Source organism: Doryrhamphus excisus, linkage group LG13 (genome assembly GCF_037039965.1).
Source record: "Doryrhamphus excisus strain RoL-2023G ecotype Guam linkage group LG13, RoL_Dexc_Guam_v1.1, whole genome shotgun sequence".
Lineage (NCBI taxonomy): Eukaryota > Metazoa > Chordata > Actinopteri > Syngnathiformes > Syngnathidae > Doryrhamphus > Doryrhamphus excisus.
The window spans coordinates 19,599,000-19,622,644 of NC_136369.1; the positions used below are offsets into that span (position 1 = coordinate 19,599,000).

The 23,645-nt window shown below is 36.9% G+C and overlaps 2 protein-coding genes and 1 long non-coding RNA gene across 5 annotated transcripts in view; 2 read left to right on the forward strand and 1 right to left on the reverse strand.

The window, feature by feature from the left end:
• Positions 1 to 5,451: 5,451 nt before the first annotated feature.
• Positions 5,452 to 13,952, reverse strand: gpib (glucose-6-phosphate isomerase b). Its single transcript, XM_058089641.2, has 18 exons — positions 13,774 to 13,952; positions 13,616 to 13,706; positions 13,473 to 13,541; positions 12,226 to 12,345; positions 12,070 to 12,153; positions 11,843 to 11,989; positions 10,657 to 10,728; positions 10,523 to 10,567; positions 10,356 to 10,409; positions 10,003 to 10,063; positions 9,362 to 9,405; positions 8,586 to 8,738; positions 6,800 to 6,929; positions 6,652 to 6,728; positions 6,449 to 6,577; positions 6,277 to 6,352; positions 6,115 to 6,181; positions 5,452 to 6,020 (listed from the first exon to the last, which is right to left on the reverse strand). Exons 1-18 carry the CDS (start codon positions 13,890 to 13,892, stop codon positions 5,897 to 5,899), a joined length of 1,662 nt encoding a protein of 553 aa, XP_057945624.2. The 5' UTR covers positions 13,893 to 13,952; the 3' UTR covers positions 5,452 to 5,896.
• On the forward strand, positions 8,069 to 12,519 carry LOC131139762 (uncharacterized). Its single transcript, XR_013629660.1, has 3 exons — positions 8,069 to 8,137; positions 8,571 to 8,746; positions 11,827 to 12,519. It is a non-coding gene; the product is annotated as an uncharacterized LOC131139762 (long non-coding RNA).
• Positions 13,953 to 15,351: 1,399 nt separating the features above from the next.
• Positions 15,352 to 23,645, forward strand: part of garre1 (granule associated Rac and RHOG effector 1) — a 39,216-nt gene continuing 30,922 nt past the window's right edge. The window contains exon 1 of one of the 3 annotated variants that reach the window (XM_058088843.2): positions 15,352 to 15,661. The gene's annotated coding sequence lies outside the window, so the exon portion shown is untranslated. Of the gene's footprint in view, positions 15,662 to 15,698; positions 16,149 to 23,645 lie in introns of those variants that run through there. The other 2 variants (XR_013629684.1, XM_058088842.2) reach the window with 2 other exon arrangements.

A 23,645-nucleotide genomic window follows, 5' to 3' on the forward strand; every position in this document is an offset into this window, starting at 1 on the left:
ATTGGCACTTTCCCCCCCCCCCCAATCTCCAAACTTACACGCGACACCAACGAGCCGTGGGCACGAGCGGCCGGACCACGACCCGCACCCCGCTACGTCTGCAGGGCAGCGCGGCGGGACCCTAACGTGGACCGCCATCACACGGCGCACCATGGCACAAACCTCCGCCAAGGCTTCCGGATGACTGCACACGGGACACCTTTATCATGTAATACAGTTAGAATATTCTTTTATCGAAAAATATCCTCATCAATTATGTACGAATAATACTAGCATACAAATTACTATTATATTTTGGATATTGTTTAGTAATAATAATAGTAATTAATAATATAAAAATGTTTAAATAGTTAATTAAAAATATATAAATAACAGCTACTATTTGTTTAGCCAATTATCTTTTTTGTCATCAAAATTGAGGAAATATATATTTTTCACTACTTATGAAATATATTTTAGTTAATTAAAATTCCTCCAAAAATCCTTCATTTTTAACCCCCAAATTTATGAATCACAAAATAAAAGTATTTCATTGAAAACAAATATAAATAGCAGCTAATGTTTAAATTACTTGTTTGGCCAATTGGAAAATATTCTAAAAATAATATATACAATTGGAAAAATAACTTTTTTCAATTAAAATTTGGAAAATATGCTTAATAATTTACTACATGACATTTGTCCCTAAAAGTATTGAAAATTGAAGTAGGAATTTTTTCAGCATTTATGAAATATATTTTTTAATTACAAAAAAAATTATATTATCAGAATATCCTCCAAATGTATGAATTATATCATAAACAATATTTAATTAGAAAATATATAAATATATATAAATAACAAATAATATTTGATTGGCCAAATATATATAAAATGTTGAAATGTTTTTCATAAAAAATGTGGCTTATATTTAAAACCTATAAACCTAAAAGTATTTTGTTTGTTTTGCTTTTATTATTTGGGAAATGTATTTTTAATTAAAAAAATACTCCAAATACCCAATAATATTAGTATATATATGTGTAAATTTTATCATTTCTATAAAATATAATCTAATATAAAAATGTGAAATTTTTTAAATATATTTTTTAATTTAAAAAAAATTTAATATCAAAATATCCTCCAAATGTATGAATTATATAATAAAATACATATTTAATTAAAAAAATGTATAAATAACAAATAATATTTGTTTGCCAAATATATATAAAATGTTGAAATGTTTTTCATTAAAAAAATGTTGGCTTATATATCGCAAAATAGTAAAAGTATTTTGTTTGTTTTGTTTTTATTATTTGTCAAATGTATTTTTAATTAAAAAAATACTCCAAATATCCAATAATATTAGTATATAAACATGTAATTTTTATTATTTCTATAAAATATAAAAATGTGAAATATTTAATACAAATATTTAATGGAAAAATGTTGTAGCGATTATTTTTTTTCAGCTAATTCAAATTTATTTTCCATTAAAATGTTTGGATAAAATCCTAACCACCATGAAAGGAGAAAGTGCAGCAAAGGCAGTTCCTTGGCGGAGGTAACCCCCCCCCCACACACACACACACACACTGAAACACAGATCCACACACGTGATGAGTACTACTGAATGCGTCCACACAGTAACTAGAGTACGTGATAGCGTGGAATGTAACACATGATTGTTTATAGTGGACATCTTTAACTCACTCACACGTGCTTTACTTGAACAAACCCCGCCCCCCCATTTCAAGAGACCACACCTTCCCTTAATTCCTTCCCTCCTTTTCTTAAATACTAGCACACTCCTAGCTTCCTTGTACATAAAGAGTCTAGTTTTGTATTTTTTCATGTCCGAAAGAAAGCGAAAAGAGGAAGCACACGTCACATGACGCCTGTTGTCACATATCTTTTTTTTTTTTTTTTTTTGTATCTCGGCTATTATTACCTAGAAGAAGAAAAAAAACTAGATCTATTTATCTAAACATGAAAAAGTCTAAAGTTATTTAATGTATGAAAAGAAAATGAGGATGATGTATCATTTAACTGTAGAGACGTAATCTGATATTCAATAAAGTGCTTTTCTAGCTAACTGCAATAAGTCAACCTGCCGTGTGTGTCGGCTCCGGGCAGGAAGTCACGTCGTCTTTTGTGGAGAGTAACTCAACTCACCTCGCTCTCACACACACACACACACACACATTGAGTCACAGGGTGGGACCCTGGCTCCCATAAAGGCTGCTTTGTGCCCCGAATGTCCAAGCCGGCAACCCACACCGCCGAGTTCCTGAAAAATGAGAGCGAACACAACACTTTGTACGTGTACACAAACACACAAACACTTTTTATATACGCCGCAACTTGTGGAGATCAAATTAGAAATAGGGAAAAGACGATGTTTGTTTCCTGATGTTTTAATGGTTATTATTATTATTATTATTCAATAGTTATTATTATTATTATTATTCATTATTATTCAATGGTTATTATTATTTATTATTCATTTTCTACCTCTTGGGTCAAAGGGGGAATGCTGGAGCCTATCCCAGTTGCCTTAGGGCGAGAGGCGGGGTACACCCTGGACTGGTGGCCAGCCAATCACAGGGCACATATAGACAAACAACCATTCACACTCACAATTTGGAGTGGCTAATTAACCTAGCATGTTTTTGGAATGTGGGAGGAAACCGGAATACCCGGAGAAAACCCACGCATGCACGGGGAGAACATGCAAACTCCACACAGAGATAGCCGATGGTGGAATTGAACTCGGGTCTCCTAGCTGTGAGGCCTGCGCGCTAACCACTTGTCCACTGTGCAGCCTATAAAAAAATAATAAAATCTAATAAAATAATAAAACAAAATTACAATAAAAAATACAAATAATAATAAAATAATAATTTAAAAAAAATAATCATCAGAAAAAAATAAGCAGCCTTTTTTGTTATTATTATTATTCATTCATTCATTTTCTACCACTTATCCTCGCAAGGTCTGTGTGCTTACATCTTGGCCATTATTATTATTATTATTATTATTATTATTATTATTATTATTGCTGTGAACCTTCCCATGTGAAAAGCCAACACGGCAAAATGGAACCTCTAGCTCTTACCGTGAGGGAAGTGGCTTGAATATTAAAACATGTAAGATGAGGGGTGGGCAAGCTGCGGTCTGCGTGCCGCATCTGGCCCGCTAAGTGACTCCTTCGGGCCCGTAGTTCCTTTTTGAAAATTTTTTACAAGTCAGACGCAATCACATGTAACACCCGTGTAGTCCTGCCGCAAGGCATGCTGGGCAGCTTGTGGCAAAACCACTACTACTACTACTACTGAAAACTACTTTTTACACTTGAAATTCAATTTAAGAATGCTAAAATGTCACTTCAAAACTTCTTTTCAACTTGTGTAACAGTTAAAAATGTTAAAATGTTGCTTTTAAGTGAGAGAAAACATGTTTTTTGGTTATTGTATCATCATGTAGGGGTATATTGATAAGATAATTGCAGATATGCAAAGCTCTCTGTGTGGCCTTTAATATGAGGTATGACTTGATGGGGTTTGTTGCCTTTTGATATTAGCCTAAACTAAATTAAACGACAAAAAAGTAAAAGTAATGACTTTCACAAAACTCAAAACTGTAAAATGTTACTTCCCAACATGGTGGCCATCCCTTTAACTGATGCTATCATGCCTGGCACGGAGGAAGGGGGGGACGTTCATGGTCATGGGGTCAGTAGGGATCCCCCCCTGGGAGCCTGCCCGCGTACTTGAGCTATCATGAAGGAGCTAACTTGAGGGAATCGTGGGAAAAAATGTTTTTCCAGGGCCTCCGTGTCATCGGGTGTCATTTCACGGAATGACTGCAATGATGACGATGATGATGATGATGATGCTTCCCTTGAGGAACCGTGAACTTGGGACTGTCCGATCCAGAACGAGGGGGGGGTGCGGTTGCCGTGGCAACCGGCGCCTGTGAAATAAAGAGTCGGAATGCGGCGCTATCAGGGAGCAAACATCTCCGGAACGTTACTCGGTGAGCATAAGCACGTTCCGCCGTGTCTTCACTTTCTTCTCGCTTTTGGTGCTCCGGATGCAGACATAAAGGAACAAGTTAAGATTCATGCAAAGTATTGTTGCCTGGCAACCGCACTGACAAAAAAAAAAAAAACAGCAGCAGGGTCTTGGAGTTCTGCTTTCTTCTTCTTCTTTTTGTGTAAACCTCTCACACTTTTTCCAGTCCAAATAATAAGAAAACACCCACAATAACAACAAATACTATTTCCTCAAATAGTCTCAAACAGGGACCTTCATTTACACTCAAATGCAGAGAGGTCCGGGCCTCTCTGCCTCTCACAAATGAAGAATCCAGTATATTATTTGCATTATTTCATATGTTTGCTCGTCAACTTCAAATGTATGCTACACCGTCTGGGGACTTGTGGACCTTTGACATTTTGTTCTAGCAGAAAAAAAACAGTTCCAAATGATCCCACACAATACAAGCGATGCTCTGTTGCCACCTAGTGACAGGTTCTTGCAATGTTTTTTGTTATTACAGTGCAGTAGTAGTTATAATTAGTGACTAGTGACTTCAACCGTGTTTTGGGGTGATTGTATCACCGTATCAACGCATACTGGCAGAATAATGGCATAAGTGGAGAGCCCTCATCATGGCCTTTAACATGACGTATGACATGATGGGGTTTGATGTAATTTTATTTACCCTTTTACTAGTGAGTGCAGATTTAGAGACAAGGTTTTGTTGTCATTGTGTCATCGTAGGAGGACATATTGACAAAATAACTACAAATCTGGACAGCCCACATCGTGACCTTTAATATGACATATGACATGATTGGGTTTCATTAAAATATTTTTTGATCATACTATAACTAGTGAGTGCAGATTTAGAGACAAGGTTTTGTTGTCATTGCGTCATCGTAGGAGGACATATTGACAAAATAACTACAAATCTGGACAGCCCACATCGTGACTTTTAATATGACATATGACATGATGGGGTTTCATGAAAATATTTTTTGACCTTACTATAACTAGTGAGTGCAGATTTAGCATCCATGTTTTGTTGTAATTGTGGCACCATATAAGGGCTTATTGACAAAATAGCTACAAATCTGGACAGCCCACATCATGACCTCTAACATGACATATGACATGATGGGGTTTTATGAAAATATTTTTTGACCTTACTATAACTAGTGAGTGCAGATTTAGAGACAAGGTTTTGTTGTCATTGTGTCATCGTAGTAGGACATATTGACAAAAGAACTACAAATCTGGACAGCCCACATAATGACCTTTAATATGACATATGACATGATGGGGTTTCATTAAAATATTTTTGACCATACTATAACTAGTGAGTGCAGATTTAGAGACAAGGTTTTGTTGTCATTGTGTCATCGTAGTAGGACATATTGACAAAAGAACTACAAATCTGGACAGCCCACATAATGACCTTTAATATGACATATGACATGATGGGGTTTCATTAAAATATTTTTTGACCATACTATAACTAGTGAGTGCAGATTTAGAGACAGGGTTTTGTTGTCATCGTAGGAGGACATATTGACAAAATAACCACAAATCTGGAGAGCCCACATCATTACCTTTAATATGACATATGACATGATGGGTTTTTTTTATTTTTTGACCTTACTATAAGTAGTGAGTGCAGATTTAGAAACAATGTTTTGTTGTCATTGTGGCACCATATAAGGGCATATTGACAAAATAATTACACACATGGAAAGCCTTCGCCGTGGCCTTTAATATGAGGTATGACTCCATGGGGTTTGTTGCACAAGATTTTTTGACAACGGTGAGCGATTCACAAAAGTGTTTGTCCTTTGAATGTGGGACAAAGGACAAAATGATGGTTGTAAAGTTCAGGAAAAGTTCTTTTTGAGGAAGTTGATGAGTCCGTTGGTGGAGGCGTCGTGAGAGTGGACCTCGGCGGCGTCCTTCAGCTCGGGCTCGATCTTCTTTGCCAACTGTTTGCCCAGTTCCACTCTAACAACACAAACACACACAATAGATACACACAAATCACACTTCCTGTCCTTTCTATTCACACTGTAGCTTTAATGACAATAAAGTGTCTCACCCCCACTGGTCAAAACTGTTAATCTCCCACATCAGACCCTGGATGAAGATCTTGTGTTCGTACATGGCTGCAAAAAAAACACACAACATATTTAAAGACTTCAAAAAAAAAGTAAAATAATTGATAAAATACAATTTGAATAAATGACCAAATTTTCCTCACCTATGAGAGCACCCAGCATGTAGGGGGTGAGTTTCTTGAAGATGATGGAGTTGGTGGGTCGGTTTCCTTGGAACACCTTGAAAGGGAACACCCACACATTACTGGACCCCCAGGGGGGGTCACTCCAGTCCAGAGTCAGATTACTCACATTGGCGTGTTTCCTTCCACTCACCTTATGTGGAAGGATCTTCTCCAGAGCCTCTCCGCTCAGACCGCTGGTCTCCAGCTCCTTGCGGGCCTCCTCGGTGGTCTTACCCCTCATGAGGGCCTCAGTCTGGGCCAGGAAGTTGGCTAGCAGGATCTGCAGTGAAGCACGTAGTACAAAATATTCATTTTTGATCTTAGTACATTGTAGCAAACACTACATGGACCTGCCTTGTGGTGCAGGTTGTCCCTGATGGGGTGCTGAGACTGGGCCGGGATGAGGAAGTCTGACGGCACCATGCGGGTCCCTGAATTCAGCGAAAACAGCCAGATAAGCAAATCCACTTACAGGGGCGTCCTCTGGCGCTGATGGGGCTACCTTGGTGGATGAGCTGGTAGAAGGCGTGCTGTCCGTTGGTGCCGGGCTCCCCCCACACGATGGGCCCCGTGTGGTAGTTGACCCGAGTGCCGTGTTTGGTCACGTACTTGCCATTGGACTCCATGTCACCCTGCAAAGCGGAGAAATCAACCGGACTGGAGGGACACTTGGGAAGCGTTCAATGGGAAATCATGGCAGATTTATTTATTTGAAGTAAGGTGTGTATTTGTACTGCATATTGGTCGACGGAGCATTATCATTACATCATTTACGAAGTCATAATGCCAATCAAATAAAAAAGCTAAAGATCCAAAAAAAAATCCATCACAATTTTTCAAAAATGTACTCATGAATAAATCAAAATTAAATTTTTATAAAAACAAATATGCATATTTAAACAATTTTTACTAATTTTGGGCCAAATTTAAGCATTTCCAAGCAAATTAATTGGGTAATACAATTTTAAACGCGACCATAGGGGTGTTATTTTATGTTAAGAGGGCTCTAACCATGTTAAAAACCATATTTATAAGGTTATAGACAGGTTTTATAACTATGAAAATATTCCAATGGAATTAACCGTGATAAAGAAGTTATGATATTGCACAGTGCTGCATAGCAATTCCGCATTCGGGGCAAATTGCATTGTGCCCTGCCAGTGCAGATATAACGTGAAAAAGTGCTCTATGTGTTCTAGTCGTGTTTTTTTTTTTGTCCGCGCGTGGGGGTCAGCACAACCCTCAACCCGTTCAATTTCCGTGGAAATAGCACAGTGAGCAAGCCTGGCATATACCATTTTCTGTTTTTTTTAAATATTTTTTTTATACATTTTCACATATAAAAGTGACTTCAGCAAAATAATTATATTTATAAAAATATAAATAAAAACATATAATAAAATAATAAATTTATTAATTAATAATAAATAATTTAGCCTAGCAAACAAGTGACCAAAATGTGTAATGTAGAAAATAATATAAATAACCTTTAACATACTAATATAAGGTACATAAAAGATAAGGTAATATGGTTTTAAAAAACTGTTTAAAATGCATAAATATGTTTAGAGCATTTAAGCGTAGTAATAGTTCATGTCATACATAGAAAATTCAGTTGTAATAGAAAAAAAGACACCCTACTATTTTTTTATAAATGTTTGTTTCTAAAATAACCAAATCTCCATTGTTGGCGTTTGGGTGTAATACCGCAATGTCCACTAGGGGGTGCTGGCAGCGATGGTGCTATAGAGTAGGTGACAAAACCACAGAAGAAGAATAAACCCTGAGTGTGAATATACGTCAAGTCATCGTGGATTGTCTTCCTTATTCTGTACCGCAGGTTAGTACAAAGTAGAGATAATTTATATTTTGTAAAATATGTAAAGAGTTTAGAAAGTTGCGAGAGTAAACAGCTGACTGCAAAATGTTTGTTATAAAATGTGATGTAGAGCATTCGAACATTAGCGAAATGGCTAATGCTAGCAAGCCTTAATGTACAGTTAATAGCATGAAGCAAGCTAATTGGAAAATGTGAAATGTGTCTGGAAACAAATAGGTAATTGTTCATGTAAACATATTATGATATCTGAAGTGTTGTTATTTTTGAGAGGAAGAATAAATCCTGAGGTTGAATATACGTCAAGTCATAGTGGATTGTCTTCCTTATTTTGTACCACATGATTTTCAATGCAATACCCATGTCCAGGTTGTGGAAGGGCAACACAAACACAACTGATTTCAAGGAATTTAACCATCGTTTTTTTCTGTAATAGTGTTGATGTTCTGACCTGCTGAAAGTAGGCGGCAAAGCGGTGCATGTACTGGTCGTAGGGCAGCATGGCGTGGGTCTCCGTGTGGAAGAAGTTGATGTACCAGATGCCCAGCAGGGCCAACAGCACCGGGGCGTTTTTATCCAAAGGAGCCGTCCGGAAGTGGTTGTCCTGGAAAGGTAAATCTTCTCATACACTTCTTGTCATGGAGATGGTGTATTTTTTTTTTACCATCATTTTTACCTCATTTACCGCCCGCGATAAGTGAAAGTAGCCGACTATAGTTTTGTACAGGCTGTAACGCTAACATTTTATCACATTTCTCTCTTGTTTAAACACTCTCAAAGTTCGAATTTCGTTCAAATTAAGTCACTCACGAATTAACGCCACAATGAAAAGAGAAGTGCCACGATGTATCCATATTAAAACCTATTCCACTCGTCGTCCTCCACGAACCCAAGATTCATATATAGCCTCGCTAGCTGCTAGCGATCATACAACAGGAAACACGCTGATTGACAATGGACTACAGCCAATCAGAACGCAGAACACAAATAAGCGGGTTCGCTCTTAGCCAATCAGGACTGTTGGTGTCTTCAACTTTCACGTGAGTATACACCACCCCCTCTACTGGTAGCAGTAGTAAATACAATAACAGACACATCCAACAGAGCACCGATAAGACACTACAAGGATGCAGAGCATGTTCATAAAGCAGTAAAATATATAAAATAGATATTATTATTAATTATATAAAATATATTGTATATTGTTTGGCCTCCTAGTTGACTTACCATCCAGTGAGCGCCTGAAAGAAGCTTCTCAAAGTTGTCGAACCCTAAGGAAGGAAAAGATGTGGTCAAAAATGAGTAAAAATATTGTACTACATGATGAAATTATGTTTAACTTTAAATAGTTTTGGATACTAAAAGCTACATGTTACTACAAATACCTTTGCTGCTACTAGCAATTATTATTATTATTATATATTAAAAATGAAATACAGGACACATCCTAGACAGCTATTATCATAATGTGCATAATTATTTACATTATTGTATTATTTATTTGAAATAAATTATTAAGACAATACATCTCCTGTATATACTCATATAATAAAATATTAAATAAAATAATAAAAATATAATTTTGTTTGAATAAATGAGTTTTCAAATAAATTAAAGGAAAAGTTACTAAAATGATGAGTAATAATAATATTATTATGATATTCAATATTCAAGTATTTAATTTTTATTTTAAAATAATTAATATTAATAAAATATTAATTTTATTTTGCATTTTATGTATAATTTATTTTTATTTGTATTTTATTGACATTATTTATTGTATTTCCTGGCTCATATTTACACTCCTAAATATGATTTCTTGCCCTTCAAATGTTGAAATGCTAACACTTCCTTAGCTTATACGGTACCGATGTGCAGGGCGATGGCCATGCCAATCGCTGACCACAAGGAGAAGCGACCTCCGACCCACTGGAAGAAAGCATGCATGAAAAAATAAAATAAAATCATGACATCATATGAGTAAATATGAGTACGTAGGTTTGTGCTTACAGTACATAGTGTATACATTGTACTCCAACAATGTAACTAAAAGCGGCTCTACCACCTTTGCTGTCACCTCTGCAAGGGAGAAGGTCACCACCAATAATAACTGGTGGGTGGTATGCTGCAGTTGCAGGGTCAAAAAGCCTTGTTTAAATATAGACGCCCCCCCCCCCCCTCGTGTTCTGTCTGCAGATAAGAGAGCTTAAAGAGCACTCACGTCCCAAAACTCAAACATGTTCTCCGTGTCGATGCCGAAGTCTTTCACTTTGGGCTGCTCGAGATCGAGAGAGAGAGAGAGAGAGAGAGAGAGAGAGAGAGAGAGAGAGAGACTGAAGGCGACATCATTGACAGACGTGGTTTCCATCCAGTTGTGTTGTAACTCACGCCATTGGTGGACAACGCCACAAAATGTTTGGCCACGGCGTGTGTCTGTGGGAAAATGACATTGAAATTGAGCAAGGCAGTAGATCTGTTGGATTGCAAGTCGCTCTGAGGTGGACTCGGGGGTCCGTGCTCACGTCTTTGGCGTGTTCAAGGAACCATTCTTTGGCCGACTCGGCGTTGGTGATGGTCTCCTGGGTGGTGAAGGTCTGCAAAGGAAAGGCCCGTCGGCAAGAATGAATAACGAGAGCCGCCATTAAACCACACGAAGTAGCAACACGTGATAGCTGCATGTAGTACATGTACTACATGTACTTTACTACAGTCTCAGGCTGAGAGCTATTTTGTTGTGTGTTGTGTTGTGTGTTGGACATATGGCTACAATGTTGATATTGTTATATTATATTATACAATTTTGTTATAGTTACAGGGCACAGGAGGACATTATCGCTTTTTATTGAAGTTTATTTCATTTAGTTGTATTTTATTTAATTTATTTTACTGAATAGAATTTTCTTTTTTTTTACTTTTCTTATATATTGCTGTTTACAGTATATATTGTTACATTATTCACAAATGTAAATTATTACATTTTATTTAATTTAAATGTATTTATTTTACTTGTATTTTATTATATTTAATCTAATTTATTGAATAGATTTTTTTTCCTTTTCTTATATATTGCGTATCTATTGTTACATTATTCACAAATTTAAAACTTTTAATTTGAATTTATTTATTTAGATTTTTTAATTTTATTTAATTATATTGAATTCTATGTTGAAGTTATATTTTATTTACTTTTATTTAATTGAATTCTTTTCCTTTTCTTATATATTGCGTATATAATGTTACATTATTCACAAATTTAAAACTTTTAATTTGAATTTTTTTTTTTTGAATTTTTAATTTTATTTAATTTAATTATATTGAATTCTATGTTGAAGTTATATTTTATTTAATTTTATTGAATTTAATTTTCTTTTTTTTCCTTGTCTTATATATTGTGAATATATTGTTATATTATTGATAAATGTATTTTATTTTATTGAGTTTATTTTTTAAAAATAACCAATGTGGCTGCCCGTACGGCACGAAGGTTGGAATTTCTGGATGTAATGTTCTTGGACGTTTACGAAAACTTGACCCAAAACCTTGGGTCTGAATTGACTTTTAAAAAAAAAATCAATAACCACGGGTAAAAACAGTGTTATACATATTAAATGGCAGATTTACTCTTATTATGTCTACTTATTGGGTAATATGAGTGTACATGTGACTATAGGGGTGTTATTTCATGTCTACAGGGCTCTAACAGTGTACCTTGGATGCGATGATGAAGAGCGTGGTCTCAGCGTCGAGATGCGCTAGCGTCTTTGCGATGTGCGTCCCGTCAATGTTGGACACGAAGCAGACTCGCGGCCCATCCTTGGCGTAGGGCTTCAGGGCCTCGGTCACCATCAGGGGGCCCTGGGGTCCAAAGGAGATCAGTGGATCCGAGATCATCAAGAGGCTTTTAGGGTCAAGACGCTCAGGAATGAAACGCTTACAAGGTCAGATCCTCCTATTCCGATGTTAACCACGTCTGTGATGGCTTTTCCCGTGTAGCCTTTCCACTGACCGCTACGAACTCTCTATAAGCAAACGTTGGGAAACGTTCACATTCCGACTGACACCATGACGTCCCATGATGGGATTTCACTCACGTCGCAGAAGTCCTTCATCTTGTCCAAAACTTTATTGACCTCCGGCATCACGTCTTTGCCGTCCACCATGATGGGAGTGTTGGAGCGGTTCCTCAGCGCCACGTGAAGCACCGCGCGGCCCTTTAACATCCATTATAAGGCGCCATTGTTATGAAATACAAACAAGACAACAAATAAAGTTGGAACTTGTGGGAAAAGTCCTAAAGTTGTGAGAATAAAGTCAAAATATTATTGGAATAAAGTCGTAGTTACCAGACAAAAATGTACAAAAAGAAAACTGAAATTGTAAAAAAAACAAAACACCAAAAATTTTGAAATATAAAAATAAATTAAATAAAATGATAATAAATAATAAAAATATAAATAACAAATATAAATAAATAATAAACTTGTAATATTATGACAAAAAGTTCCAAGTTATGAGAATAAACTCAAAATATGATTGGAATAAAGTCATAATTACCTGACAAAAATGTACAAAAAGAAAACTAAAATTGTAAAAAAAAAACAGCAAAAATGTAGAAATATAAAAATAAATTCAATAAAATGATAAATAATAAAAATAGAAATAAAAATAAATAATCTTGTAATATTATGACCAAAAATAATGTAATTTTACAAGAATAATGTCTGAATATCATGATGAAACAATAACATAATTTTAGTATCATAAAGTTGAAATATTAAAGAAAAAAGATGTTATTCTTTTAAAAAGTCATGATATGGTGAAAAACAAACAAAACCGCAAATAAAGTTGTGGAATTTTTTTGGGAAAATTACATTGCAGAAAAAGTTAAACAATTAGAAGAATACAGCCAAAATATTATGGGAAAAAAGTAATAATCGCAAGACAAAAAAAATACACAAAAAAACTAAAATAGTTGGAAAAAATACAGCAAACATGGAAAAAAAACAGGTGCAATTTTACAAGAATAAAATCAAAATATTAAAAGAAAAAAGTCTCAATTGTGTGAGAATAAACTAAAAATAAAAAAATTTAATTGTTGGAAACTCCAAGGCATATTTTTATAAGCAGCTGGTGGCAAACCTATATGTTCAGTTTTCATTTTTCAGTTTTGACACCCCTGCTGGAGTAGTTTATGATTTTAGCATCCTGTGCAAGGTTATAAAAGTGTGCACAGGATGCTAGGATGTGACAAACGCCACGTAACGCTGTGTGACAAGATGGCTTAGTCATCGCCACGTCGGCGCTGAGGCGGCACAAATGTCAAGAGGTCAGCATGTACCTCGGTGAAGTTGACCTTCTCTCCCGTGAACATCTTCTCTCTGGCCGCCTCCATGCCTCGGGATTTGGCCTGCCAAACAGCCCGCGGCGATGATGTTGCGTTTGTCATGACAGAGGAATACGAAAAGAAGTAGCGCTATCTACCAGGTCCACCAACATCTTCACGACTTCGTCGGTGATGAGGTTCTTGGAGTAATCCAGGAGGATGTCACCGTCTTCCGTCGGCAGGTTGAGGCTGCACAAACACAACAAAAAAAGAGCTAAGCTAGGCTAAGCTACGCCACCTGCCGTGCCGACCACACCTGAATTTGTTGAATCTCTCCTTGTCGGCATCAAACATGTGCCTCATGTTGAGGTTCAGGGCGTGCGCCGTGTACCATTCCTGCAGCCTGTGGAAAACGGGGTCCTGTGTGAGTCCCATGTTGTTAGTCCCGACTTGAGTGGGGCAGAGCGGGTCAGTGGAAAAGCGTTTTGAAGGGCGACCCAGTCCAGAATGACCGTTGCCCCGCCCACTCGGGCTATATTCGGGGTCGGCGCTTGTCACGCCCCCTGCTTTGTGTCCCCAGGGCTTTCCAGTGCTTGCAGTGTTTGGAACGTCGGCAGTGTTGTGTGTCGACATCTCACACACTAGAATGCAACATAACTCTTAGCATTAGAATATTGCAGTAATTCTATGTTTTTTGTATGTATTGTATTATGTATATGTATGTAATGTATAATAAATACACTCAATGGAATCATCTAACACAATACAATGATCTCAAATCAAATTCAAATATTATAATAATGATCATAAAATAAATAACGATTAAGAATATAATTTAATAATAATTAATATTAATTAAAAATGTATAGTATTTTTTTTTATTAAAAATAAAAATTAAATAAAAATACACAATAATAAAATAATATTCATAAAATAGCAGAGAATATTGTACTAATTTTCCACTTAATTTGTTTTATCCTTTTATTTTTTATTTAAATTTATAAAATATAAATGAAAAATAAATAATAAACTTGTAATATTATGACAAAACTCCCAAGTTTAAAGTCATAATTACCAGAAAAATGTACAAAAAGAAAATTGTAATTGTAAAAAAACAGCAAAAATTTAGAAATATTAAAATAAATTCAATAAAATGATAATAAATAATAAAAAATAAAAATATAAATAAAAAATAAAAAATTTTAATATGACAAAAAATCATGTAATTTTACAAGAATAACGTCTGAATATCATGATGAAACAATAATATTAATTAAAAATGTATAATAATAATTTGGAATTAAAAATAAAAGATTAAATAAAAATACACAATAATAAAATAATATTCATAAAATAGCAGAAAATAATGTACTAATTTTCCACTTAATTTGTTTTCATCCTTTTATTTTTTATCTAAATTTATAAAATATAAATAAAAAATAAATAATAAACTTGTAATATTATGACAAAAAGTCCCAAGTTATGAGAATAAAGTCAAAATATTATTGGAATAAAGTCATAATTACCAGACAAAAATGTACAAAAAGAAAACTAATTGTAAACAAAAACAGCAAAAAATTGTAAATATAAAAATAAATTCAATAAATTGATAATAAAAATATTTTTTTAAAAATATTGTAATTTTACAAGAATAACATCTGAATATCATGATATGTAATTTTAGTAGAATAAAGTTGATATAGTTGAAAAAAAAATATTCTTGTAAAAAGTCATGATATGGTGAAAAAGAAACAAAACCGCAAATAAAGTTGTGGAAAATTTGTATTTATTTGACTTTTATTTTTTTATCAAAATTTTTAAAACGCTTTCGAACACTGACTATCTATCTAATCTAACGCCCCCTAGTGACTATAATGAGTAAAAACAATGTCAAGATGATGTAATAGTCATTGTCAAACGTTAGAGGGCGACAAAGGTTCAGTCTTTGTGACGGTCATCTGTTGTATATTTATTAGCATTTGTTATGTAGCATGTGGCTTTGTTTTGCTTTAGCGGTGGCATGCTAACGCTTTTTTTGTTTGTTTTCATGCCGTTCTCTTTTTCTTCATTATTTGTCGTGTCCGGTGATCTTGTTCTGAAAGTCTTCAGCCGGAAGTGTCGACTTTTATTGCGACAGTGTCGCCGCTCGTCACACAGGCAGTCAGGCAGGGAGCTTCGCTGTCAAGAGGGTGGATGCCGAGCTGGTAAGCGATGTGGCTATTATTATTATTTTTTCGTGTTTGCTGTCTTTACACACTTGTTTGTGACCAGCTGACTTTTGTCGGCTCCGTGCTTTGTTGCTTACTACAAAATGAAAATTTGTTCTGTGCCTCTTATGGCTTTTTCAGTCGTGTCGCAGAGAGAGCTAGCAAAGCAACCAACCGCTAACCAGCTATGTTTAAGCTACCAAGTATACATGAAACATCGGTGCGCTCATTATCCTTCGCACTACGTTCTAATTTTCTATTTCTTTTCATAATTGGCACTTGAAATACAATGGAGTCTTGGGGGCACGTTGTTGCCTAGATAAACACACGATTCCATCTCCTAATGAAGCCACCCACCTTGGCTATAAAGAGGGAGGAGCGACTCTGGTGTTATGTTGTGTTGTTTCTATTTCCAACGCCACCAAAGCCTCCTTTAGGTTATCACCATTGCCTTGACAATGAATGACTACGCTTGAGAGAGGAGGTAAAAAGCGTGTAATTCATCATAAATGATATGCTTGGTGTGTAATTACGTAGCTTGTGTGTGTGTGTCTCCGATAATGGACTCTGTCACCTCTTACAAAGAGTTTAAGTTGAGTTGAGCTAGTTCTCTGACTGTATTGTGTATGTTGCTACCTTAGCTTGCTAGCTACTGACTGATAATTGTCAGACCACCCCGGCTAACTACAGTTAGCTTCAGAAGACATTTACTCTCGGGGGAAAAAAACTCATTCTGTTTGTTTAGTCGCGGAGGGATAGGAGATTTATAGCCACACATCGTCCTCATTAGCTGTCAGTCATAGCCGCGACTGATACCGATCCCAAGATGTCATCTTTGCGGCGAGTTTCGATGAAACCAGCCCGAGCTGGGGATTCCTGGACGACTTCCTGCCAAATAGTGAACCGCTTTGAAAACTACTATTCACCCGCACACAATAGCACTTTCAATCGCCTGATAAGATTGCATTTATTGTTCAGGCTATGTTCCTTAAAGCAAGTAGCAGCCAATAAAATGAACTAATGTAAACTCTATAAACAAAACAGCCTCCTAGCAGTAGAGGAGACACCTGAATATGAAATATGCTGTGTGGAATGTGTTTCCTGTTTAGGTCTATTTAATAGATTGAGTGAGTAGTTGGCATAATAGAGATACTGTATGTCACTTAGTGCTACTTGAGCTGAGTATAAGATGATCCTCATTGTAGGACAACCCTCTTTTCAAGACATAACAGATCAAGTGTAGCTGCTCACTCATAGGCTTTTTTCATCATAAACTGTATGTGACTTATTTCTGCTTGACCTGAATATAAGACGGCCCTGAATGTATAAGACAACCCCTCTTACATTCAGGACCCGACAAAGTGAGAGTGTAACTGCATACTCAGGCTTTTTTGCATCATATACAGTATGTCACTTATTACTACTTCTTTTCAGTATAATGTAAGACGACAGTCTTACATGAGACATGAGCGAGTAAGAGCGCAGCTGCTCAGTCGAAGGCTATTTTACATCGTAAAGATACTTATTGCTACTTGATCGAAATATAAGACAGCCCTGAATGTAAGACGACCCCTCTTTTTGAAGAAAAGACGGACCGCAAGCGTGTAGATGCTCACTCATAATTTTTTTGCAACATAAAGGTACTGTCACAGGTATGTCACTTATTTCTCGAATATAAGACAGCCCTCCATGTTGAATGACGCCTGTTTTTGAAGACCAGACAGGGAGAGTGAAGTATAAGACGGCCCTGAATGTAAGACGTTGCCTCCTTTTTTTGAGACCCAACAAATTTTGCATTGTATAGATGTTGTATGTCACTTATTGCTGCTTGACCCAAATATAAGACAATCCTGAATGTAAGGCGACCCCTCTTTTTTTCCCCCAAAACATATCAGAGTGAGTGTAGCTGCTGCTCTTTTTTTTTTTTTTGCAGCATAAGGCTACTGAATGTCACTTATTGATGCCTGAACCGAGTATAAGACGGTCCTGAATATAAGACGACCACTCTTTTTTTTGAAGAAAAGACAGACAGCAAGCATGTAGCTGCTCACTCAAAATTATTTTGCAACATAAAGGTACTGTCACAGGTATGTCACTTATTTCTCGAATATAAGACAGCCCTCCATGTAGGACGGGCCTGTTTTTGAAGACCAGACAGGGAGAGTGAAGCTGCTCACTGCATCAAAAGTTAATCATCACTTATTGCTGCTTGACCTCAGTATAAGACGGCCCTGAATGTAAGACGTTCCGTCCTTTTTTTGAGACCCAACAAACAGCAAGAGCCATTTCGCATTGTATGGATACTGTATGTCACTTATTGCTGCTTGACCCAAATATAAGACAATCCTGAATGTAAGACGACCCATCTTTTTTTTCCCAAAACATGTCAGAGTGAGTGTAATGGCTGCTTTTTTTTGCAGCATGAGGCTACTTAATGTCACTTATTGATGCCTAGACCGAGTATAAGACGGTCCTGAATATCAGCTAATGCTGGGCGAACAACAGTTTTAATATTCACAACTGCCATACAAGCATCAAAATAAGTCGACTACAATGAATATTGTGTAAACACAATAAAGCAGTCTTTCTTCTGACATTGACATGCCACACAAGCGTAAAAAAAGACGTCCGCCACTCCAAAAGCAACAAAACAGTCAACGTTTGAAAAAAGATTCCGCTTTATAAACAGCACCGACATCTATTAGCAGTAACGTGAAAAGTAACAACAGGGCTTAACACGCTGTATTTAATCTGGTAAAAAGGAATAGCTATAGCTAGCCCGACACATGACAATGATGCTGCATGGAAATGTTACCGTTTATAGATTTGTGTGTCAGGGCATGTAAAAATAACGACATTACTGCTCAGCCTGTTTGGTGTAGCATGTAGCATTGATGGCTTTAAATAGCTAGTATACATGCATTTTGTGTATGTGGAATGCCCTGACCTTGAGACATATCGTTTAACCTTCCTTTTGTGTTAGCTTTCTGGTATCATCTCTTATGTTAACGGGTCGGTTTTGACCCGTGTATTAAATCAGCTATAAAATACACAAAAAACAATAAGTTACCATCAAATTTGGTTCTCATGTCTTGGTTACCTTCTTAGGCTTCCTCATCCATGAAAATGTTGATTTTAATACTTTTGCTGTGGGCATGGCGGCCTTTTTTGTCACTATACCCCTCCATTTTTAATTTCCAAAAACGGTAAAATGAACCTCAAAAGAATCATATTAATAAATTTAAGGTTTTTTTGTTAATTGACTGTTACTGAGGGCTATAGAACATATCTCTTAAATCAATTAGTTTTATTTATTTTCTCATTTTAGTATTATTCACTAAAGAAACATCTATGGCAGGGGTCTCAAACTCAATTTACTCGGGGGCCACTGGAGCTAGGGTCTGGGTGAGACTGGGCTGCATCAGGTTTCCCCCACCCCCCAAAAAATCAACGCATTTATTAAAAACAGAAAAATATACAAACTTTTTCTGTGCTTTGGTTCCGATTTTCTACAATAAAAGCTCTGATAAAACATTCCACTGTTCTCAAATATCTTAATTTTTATTTTTCTGCACAAAATAAGATGAAAAATAAATAAACAAATCAAGAATAATCGGTAATAAATAAATAAATAAATATAATAATAATAAAACGGCAAATAATAAAAACTTAAGAAACCACATATAGTTGGTGGGTAGACAAATTATTTTTTTCAGATTAAAATGAACAAAGCATTATTAGAGCCCTGTAGACATGACAAAACACGACTATAGTCACATTTATACTCTTTTTATTTACAACATATTGCGCAACTGCAGGGTCTTGAGACGCATGCTAACTCGCAAACTAGAGAGCTAGCGACCTAAACGGTAGCCTCCAAGTTATTTCCTTTAAACTTAAAAAGCCAAAAACTTACCACTTCCACACGGATAGGGAGGATAACTATTAACAGTTATTTAACCTTTAACATGAACATTAATCAAACGTAATAATTTTTTCTGGGTACATGATACCATACGGCATCCAAGGCGGGGGCCTCAAACTAGTGTCCTGCGGGCCACGTGTTTGAGACCCCTGCTCTAATTTATTCATGAATGACAAAAGGCCAAAAAAGAGCATCAGTGAATATGTGGTGGTCTCAATTGGACTGTGTAAGTTGAGATCAGAGGCTACAAATGCTGGAATTCCTTGGCTCTAATAATATCATGGCCCGCAGGCTAAGTTAACCCTTCCCCCAGCCGATCCTATCAAGAGATGCTCCTTGTGACGTTCCCGTGAATAATGCGAGCGTGCGCGTGGGAGCAAGAAAGCAACCGGAGGTGCCGGCGTCCTCTCCTCCACCTGAGGCCTGCACAAACACTGACGGTCAATTTAGCCCGACTTGGGTCTCGGCAGGTCGTGTCACATGAACAACTGCGGTCTGGTCCACAGACTGCGAGCGGCATTCAGACGCGGCGCTGAATCAGCCCGTTCGGGAGAGAATGAGTTTAAACAGAGAAAAGGAATTTTGCAGAGCAAAGCACGTATTCCCATAGTGACGCCGCTGTGGCAGATGTCAACAAGTGGGCAGAGGGCCCCGTTTGAATGAAAGCTGTTGCTAAACAGTCAAAGCCGACAAAAGAAATCGGCTAGAAACATCATTTTTGCACCAACGCTATCTCTCCATATGCTATCTTTTTAACCCTGCTCTTTAACCCGTTTTACATTTTAATGCATAAAAAGAATCCCATAACATTTGTTTATTACATCGAGGCTTTTTGACTTTGTCAGGAAACTCTATTTCAACAAAATAAAACTACTACTTTTTTTCAACCTAATTATGCTTTTACTAATTATGACTTATACTCCAGTGCGACTTATATATGTTTTTTTTTCTACCTAATTATGCATTTTTGGCCTTGTGCGACTTATACTCCAGTGCGACTTATGTATGTTTTTTTTCTACCTAATTATGCATTTTTGGCCTTGTGCGACTTATGTATGTTTTTTTCTACCTAATTATGCATTTTTGGCCTTGTGCGACTTATACTCCAGTGCGACTTATGTATGTTTTTTTTTACCTAATTATGCATTTTTGGCCTTGTGCGACTTATGTATGTTTTTTTTCTACCTAATTATGCATTTTTGGCCTTGTGCGACTTATGTATGTTTTTTTCTACCTAATTATGCATTTTTGGCCTTGTGCGACTTATACTCCAGTGCGACTTATGTTTTTTTTCTACCTAATTATGCATTTTTGGCCTTGTGCGACTTATACTCCAGTGCGACTTATGTATGTTTTTTTCTACCTAATTATGCATTTTTGGCCTTGTGCGACTTATACTCCAGTGCGACTTATGTATGTTTTTTTTTTTACCTAATTATGCATTTTTGGCCTTGTGCGACTTATGTATGTTTTTTTTCTACCTAATTATGCATTTTTGGCCTTGTGCGACTTATACTCCAGTGCGACTTATGTATGTTTTTTTCTACCTAATTATGCATTTTTGGCCTTGTGCGACTTATGTATGTTTTTTTTCTACCTAATTATGCATTTTTGGCCTTGTGCGATTTATACTCTGGAGCAACTTATAGTCCAGAAAATACGGCAATATATATATATATATGTATATATATATATTTATAAAGAATCCTATTTCATGGAAATTCACTTATCACGGTCTGGAACCAATTAGCGGTGATTACTGTATATCTGAATGTTTTGAGTTTGCCCTGGCCCCGCCCCTTGGGTTGGAGTCGAGGCTGTTTTGACATGCAGTGGAAATGTTAAAGCTTCCGATAAAGTAACGTGATCTTTATTATTGAAAACCAGGAAGCATTTTTTTTCTGTGCTTTTTTTTTTTTTCCAGGCCGAGGTCAGAATTTGGGGTCATCTTGCAAACAAGAGCAGCAGGGAGATATGTGATATTATTGTTCAGCAGAACTCGAGCTGCGGTTGGACCCTTAAATCCACTGTTAGAGAGTGTCGTAACATAGTTTGAGTTCATTTTTCCATCACTTTCTTTCCGTGGTGGTACCAGTTTTAGTATTTTGTTGTTCCAAGAAGGAATTCTTTCTTTTGTCCTGGCTGAAAGTGCAGGCTGCTTTGCTTGCACAACTCCCCAACCTCAGCGCTCACCTAGGCTTAGGGGAGCATTTTCATCCCCGCCGCTGCTCGGCCGCATACTTTCATGAATGGAACTGACGTGGGAGCCTTTCATCAAGCGCTCGCACTTGTTAAAACCCACTGCTTGGACACACAGTAGACACTCCATTGAGCGTTTCTATTCTAGAGAGGATAACTGAGCTAACCCTGTTTGCTGACAGGCAGGTGTGCTTTGTGGAAAGGCTTCCACGGGTCACATCAGTTGGGGCTTTTTATTTAGCTGCCAGTCGGGATGTCACAAGAATTGTCTGTTGTGGCATTTTTCTCGATAAAACACCCACTTTAACTTTAAGGTGCCTGAACGAACCGCTAGGACAGGGGTCTCAAACTCAATTTACCCGGGGGCCACCGGAGATAGGTTCTGGGTGAAGCCGGGCCGCATCAGGTTTAAAAAAAAAAACAACCCAAAACACATTTATTAAAAACTGGGAAAAAAAATCAATAAAAAAAACTATATTCAATGCTTTTGCGTCTGCTATACCCTACACTTTTTCAGTACTTTGGTTCCGGTTTTTCACACCAAAATATCTGATAAAACATTCCACTGTTCTCAAATATCTTAAATTTTATTTTTCTATACACAAAATAAGATAAAAAAAATAAATAAACAAATTAAGGCAATAAATCAATCAATCAGTAATAAATAAGTAAAATAATAATAAAACAGCAAATAAGAAAAACGTAAGAAGCCACATACAGTTGGTAGAGGTATTATTTTTTCAGATTCAAATGTACAGTATTAGCAGTTATTTAACCTTTAACATGAACATTAATGAAACTTAATAATTTTACCCAATTAGCAAGTTAGCATCATACTCGGTTCCATCTGGGAGCAGCGTCGTAACTTGATTGATGAGATGCTTTATGTTGACGTGTATTTTCCGTTTTATTCCAAATAATTTCCTGCATTTATTTGTACCCTTTATTTATTATTTATTTGTAGCCTTTAGCTTCATTGCTAATCCAAAGCAAAAACAGGGCCGGGTAACGGGGTAGGTTAACAGTATGGGCGGGGCAAAATCATGTTAATTGTGCCCGGTGTGCACACAGCTTCGAGCTGTCATTTCAACATTAAACTTTGGTATCAAGGTGGGGGCCTCAAACTAGCGTCTCGTGGGCCGCGAGTTTGAGACCCCTGCGCTAGGACATTCGGTACACACACAAACACGTCAAAATAGGCAAGACTTGTATGCTAGCATGAAGACACCAAATGGGGTTTGAATGTAATAGTGCATGTACATCTAAACTCCCAGGCCCCACATATTGGATAGATTCATGCCAGCATCCCTGTCGCATTGGGACATAACGCAGGAGGCAAACATTCTGTACCAGGCGGCATGTTAATGTGGCGACCAAGGCGACGCTGACCTATGTGGGGCCTCTCGTTAAAGTGGCCCGCGTGCTATTTTTATTGGAGCCATAAGCTACTTACCCTGGCTGCTCTGACATTACAGGTTAGCCTAATATTATCCAGCCTGGTCACTGTGGGGTATCAGCGTCTTGACTGATATGAGCTATCGGGGCTTAAGCCGGTTGCCTTCACCGCTTTCACTGCACTCAACTCGTAGAATAAGGATTTTGCAGTAAAGTGCAGAACAACCACACCAGCATCAAAGGCTCACAGACGACTTCCAAACCTGTAGCGACTACCTCGACAGGAAATTGGATACTGACCACAGAAAGTCTATTGTTGTGCAAGTTAAGGGCCTTTATTTATACTCTCCCTCGCACAAGTCATACAGCTGCATGTGTTTTTTTCGGAAGGGCTGGTATGTGGAGACCCAGGCCAGGCCTACAATACACTCCTTGTGTTCCTGCCCACCACAGCTCCTGTCG

Bases quoted from the DNA above. Each gene is read 5' to 3' on its own strand.
- gpib (XM_058089641.2), bottom strand. From the start codon at position 13,892: ATGGGACTCACACAGGACCCCGTTTTCCACAGGCTGCAGGAATGGTAC. The intron at 13,707-13,773 runs GTGTGGTCGGCA...GTGTTTGTGCAG, and splicing joins GAGAGATTCAACAAATTCAG to CCTCAACCTGCCGACGGAAG. The intron at 12,154-12,225 runs GTGAGTGAAATC...GTTTGCTTATAG, and splicing joins AGATGAAGGACTTCTGCGAC to AGAGTTCGTAGCGGTCAGTG.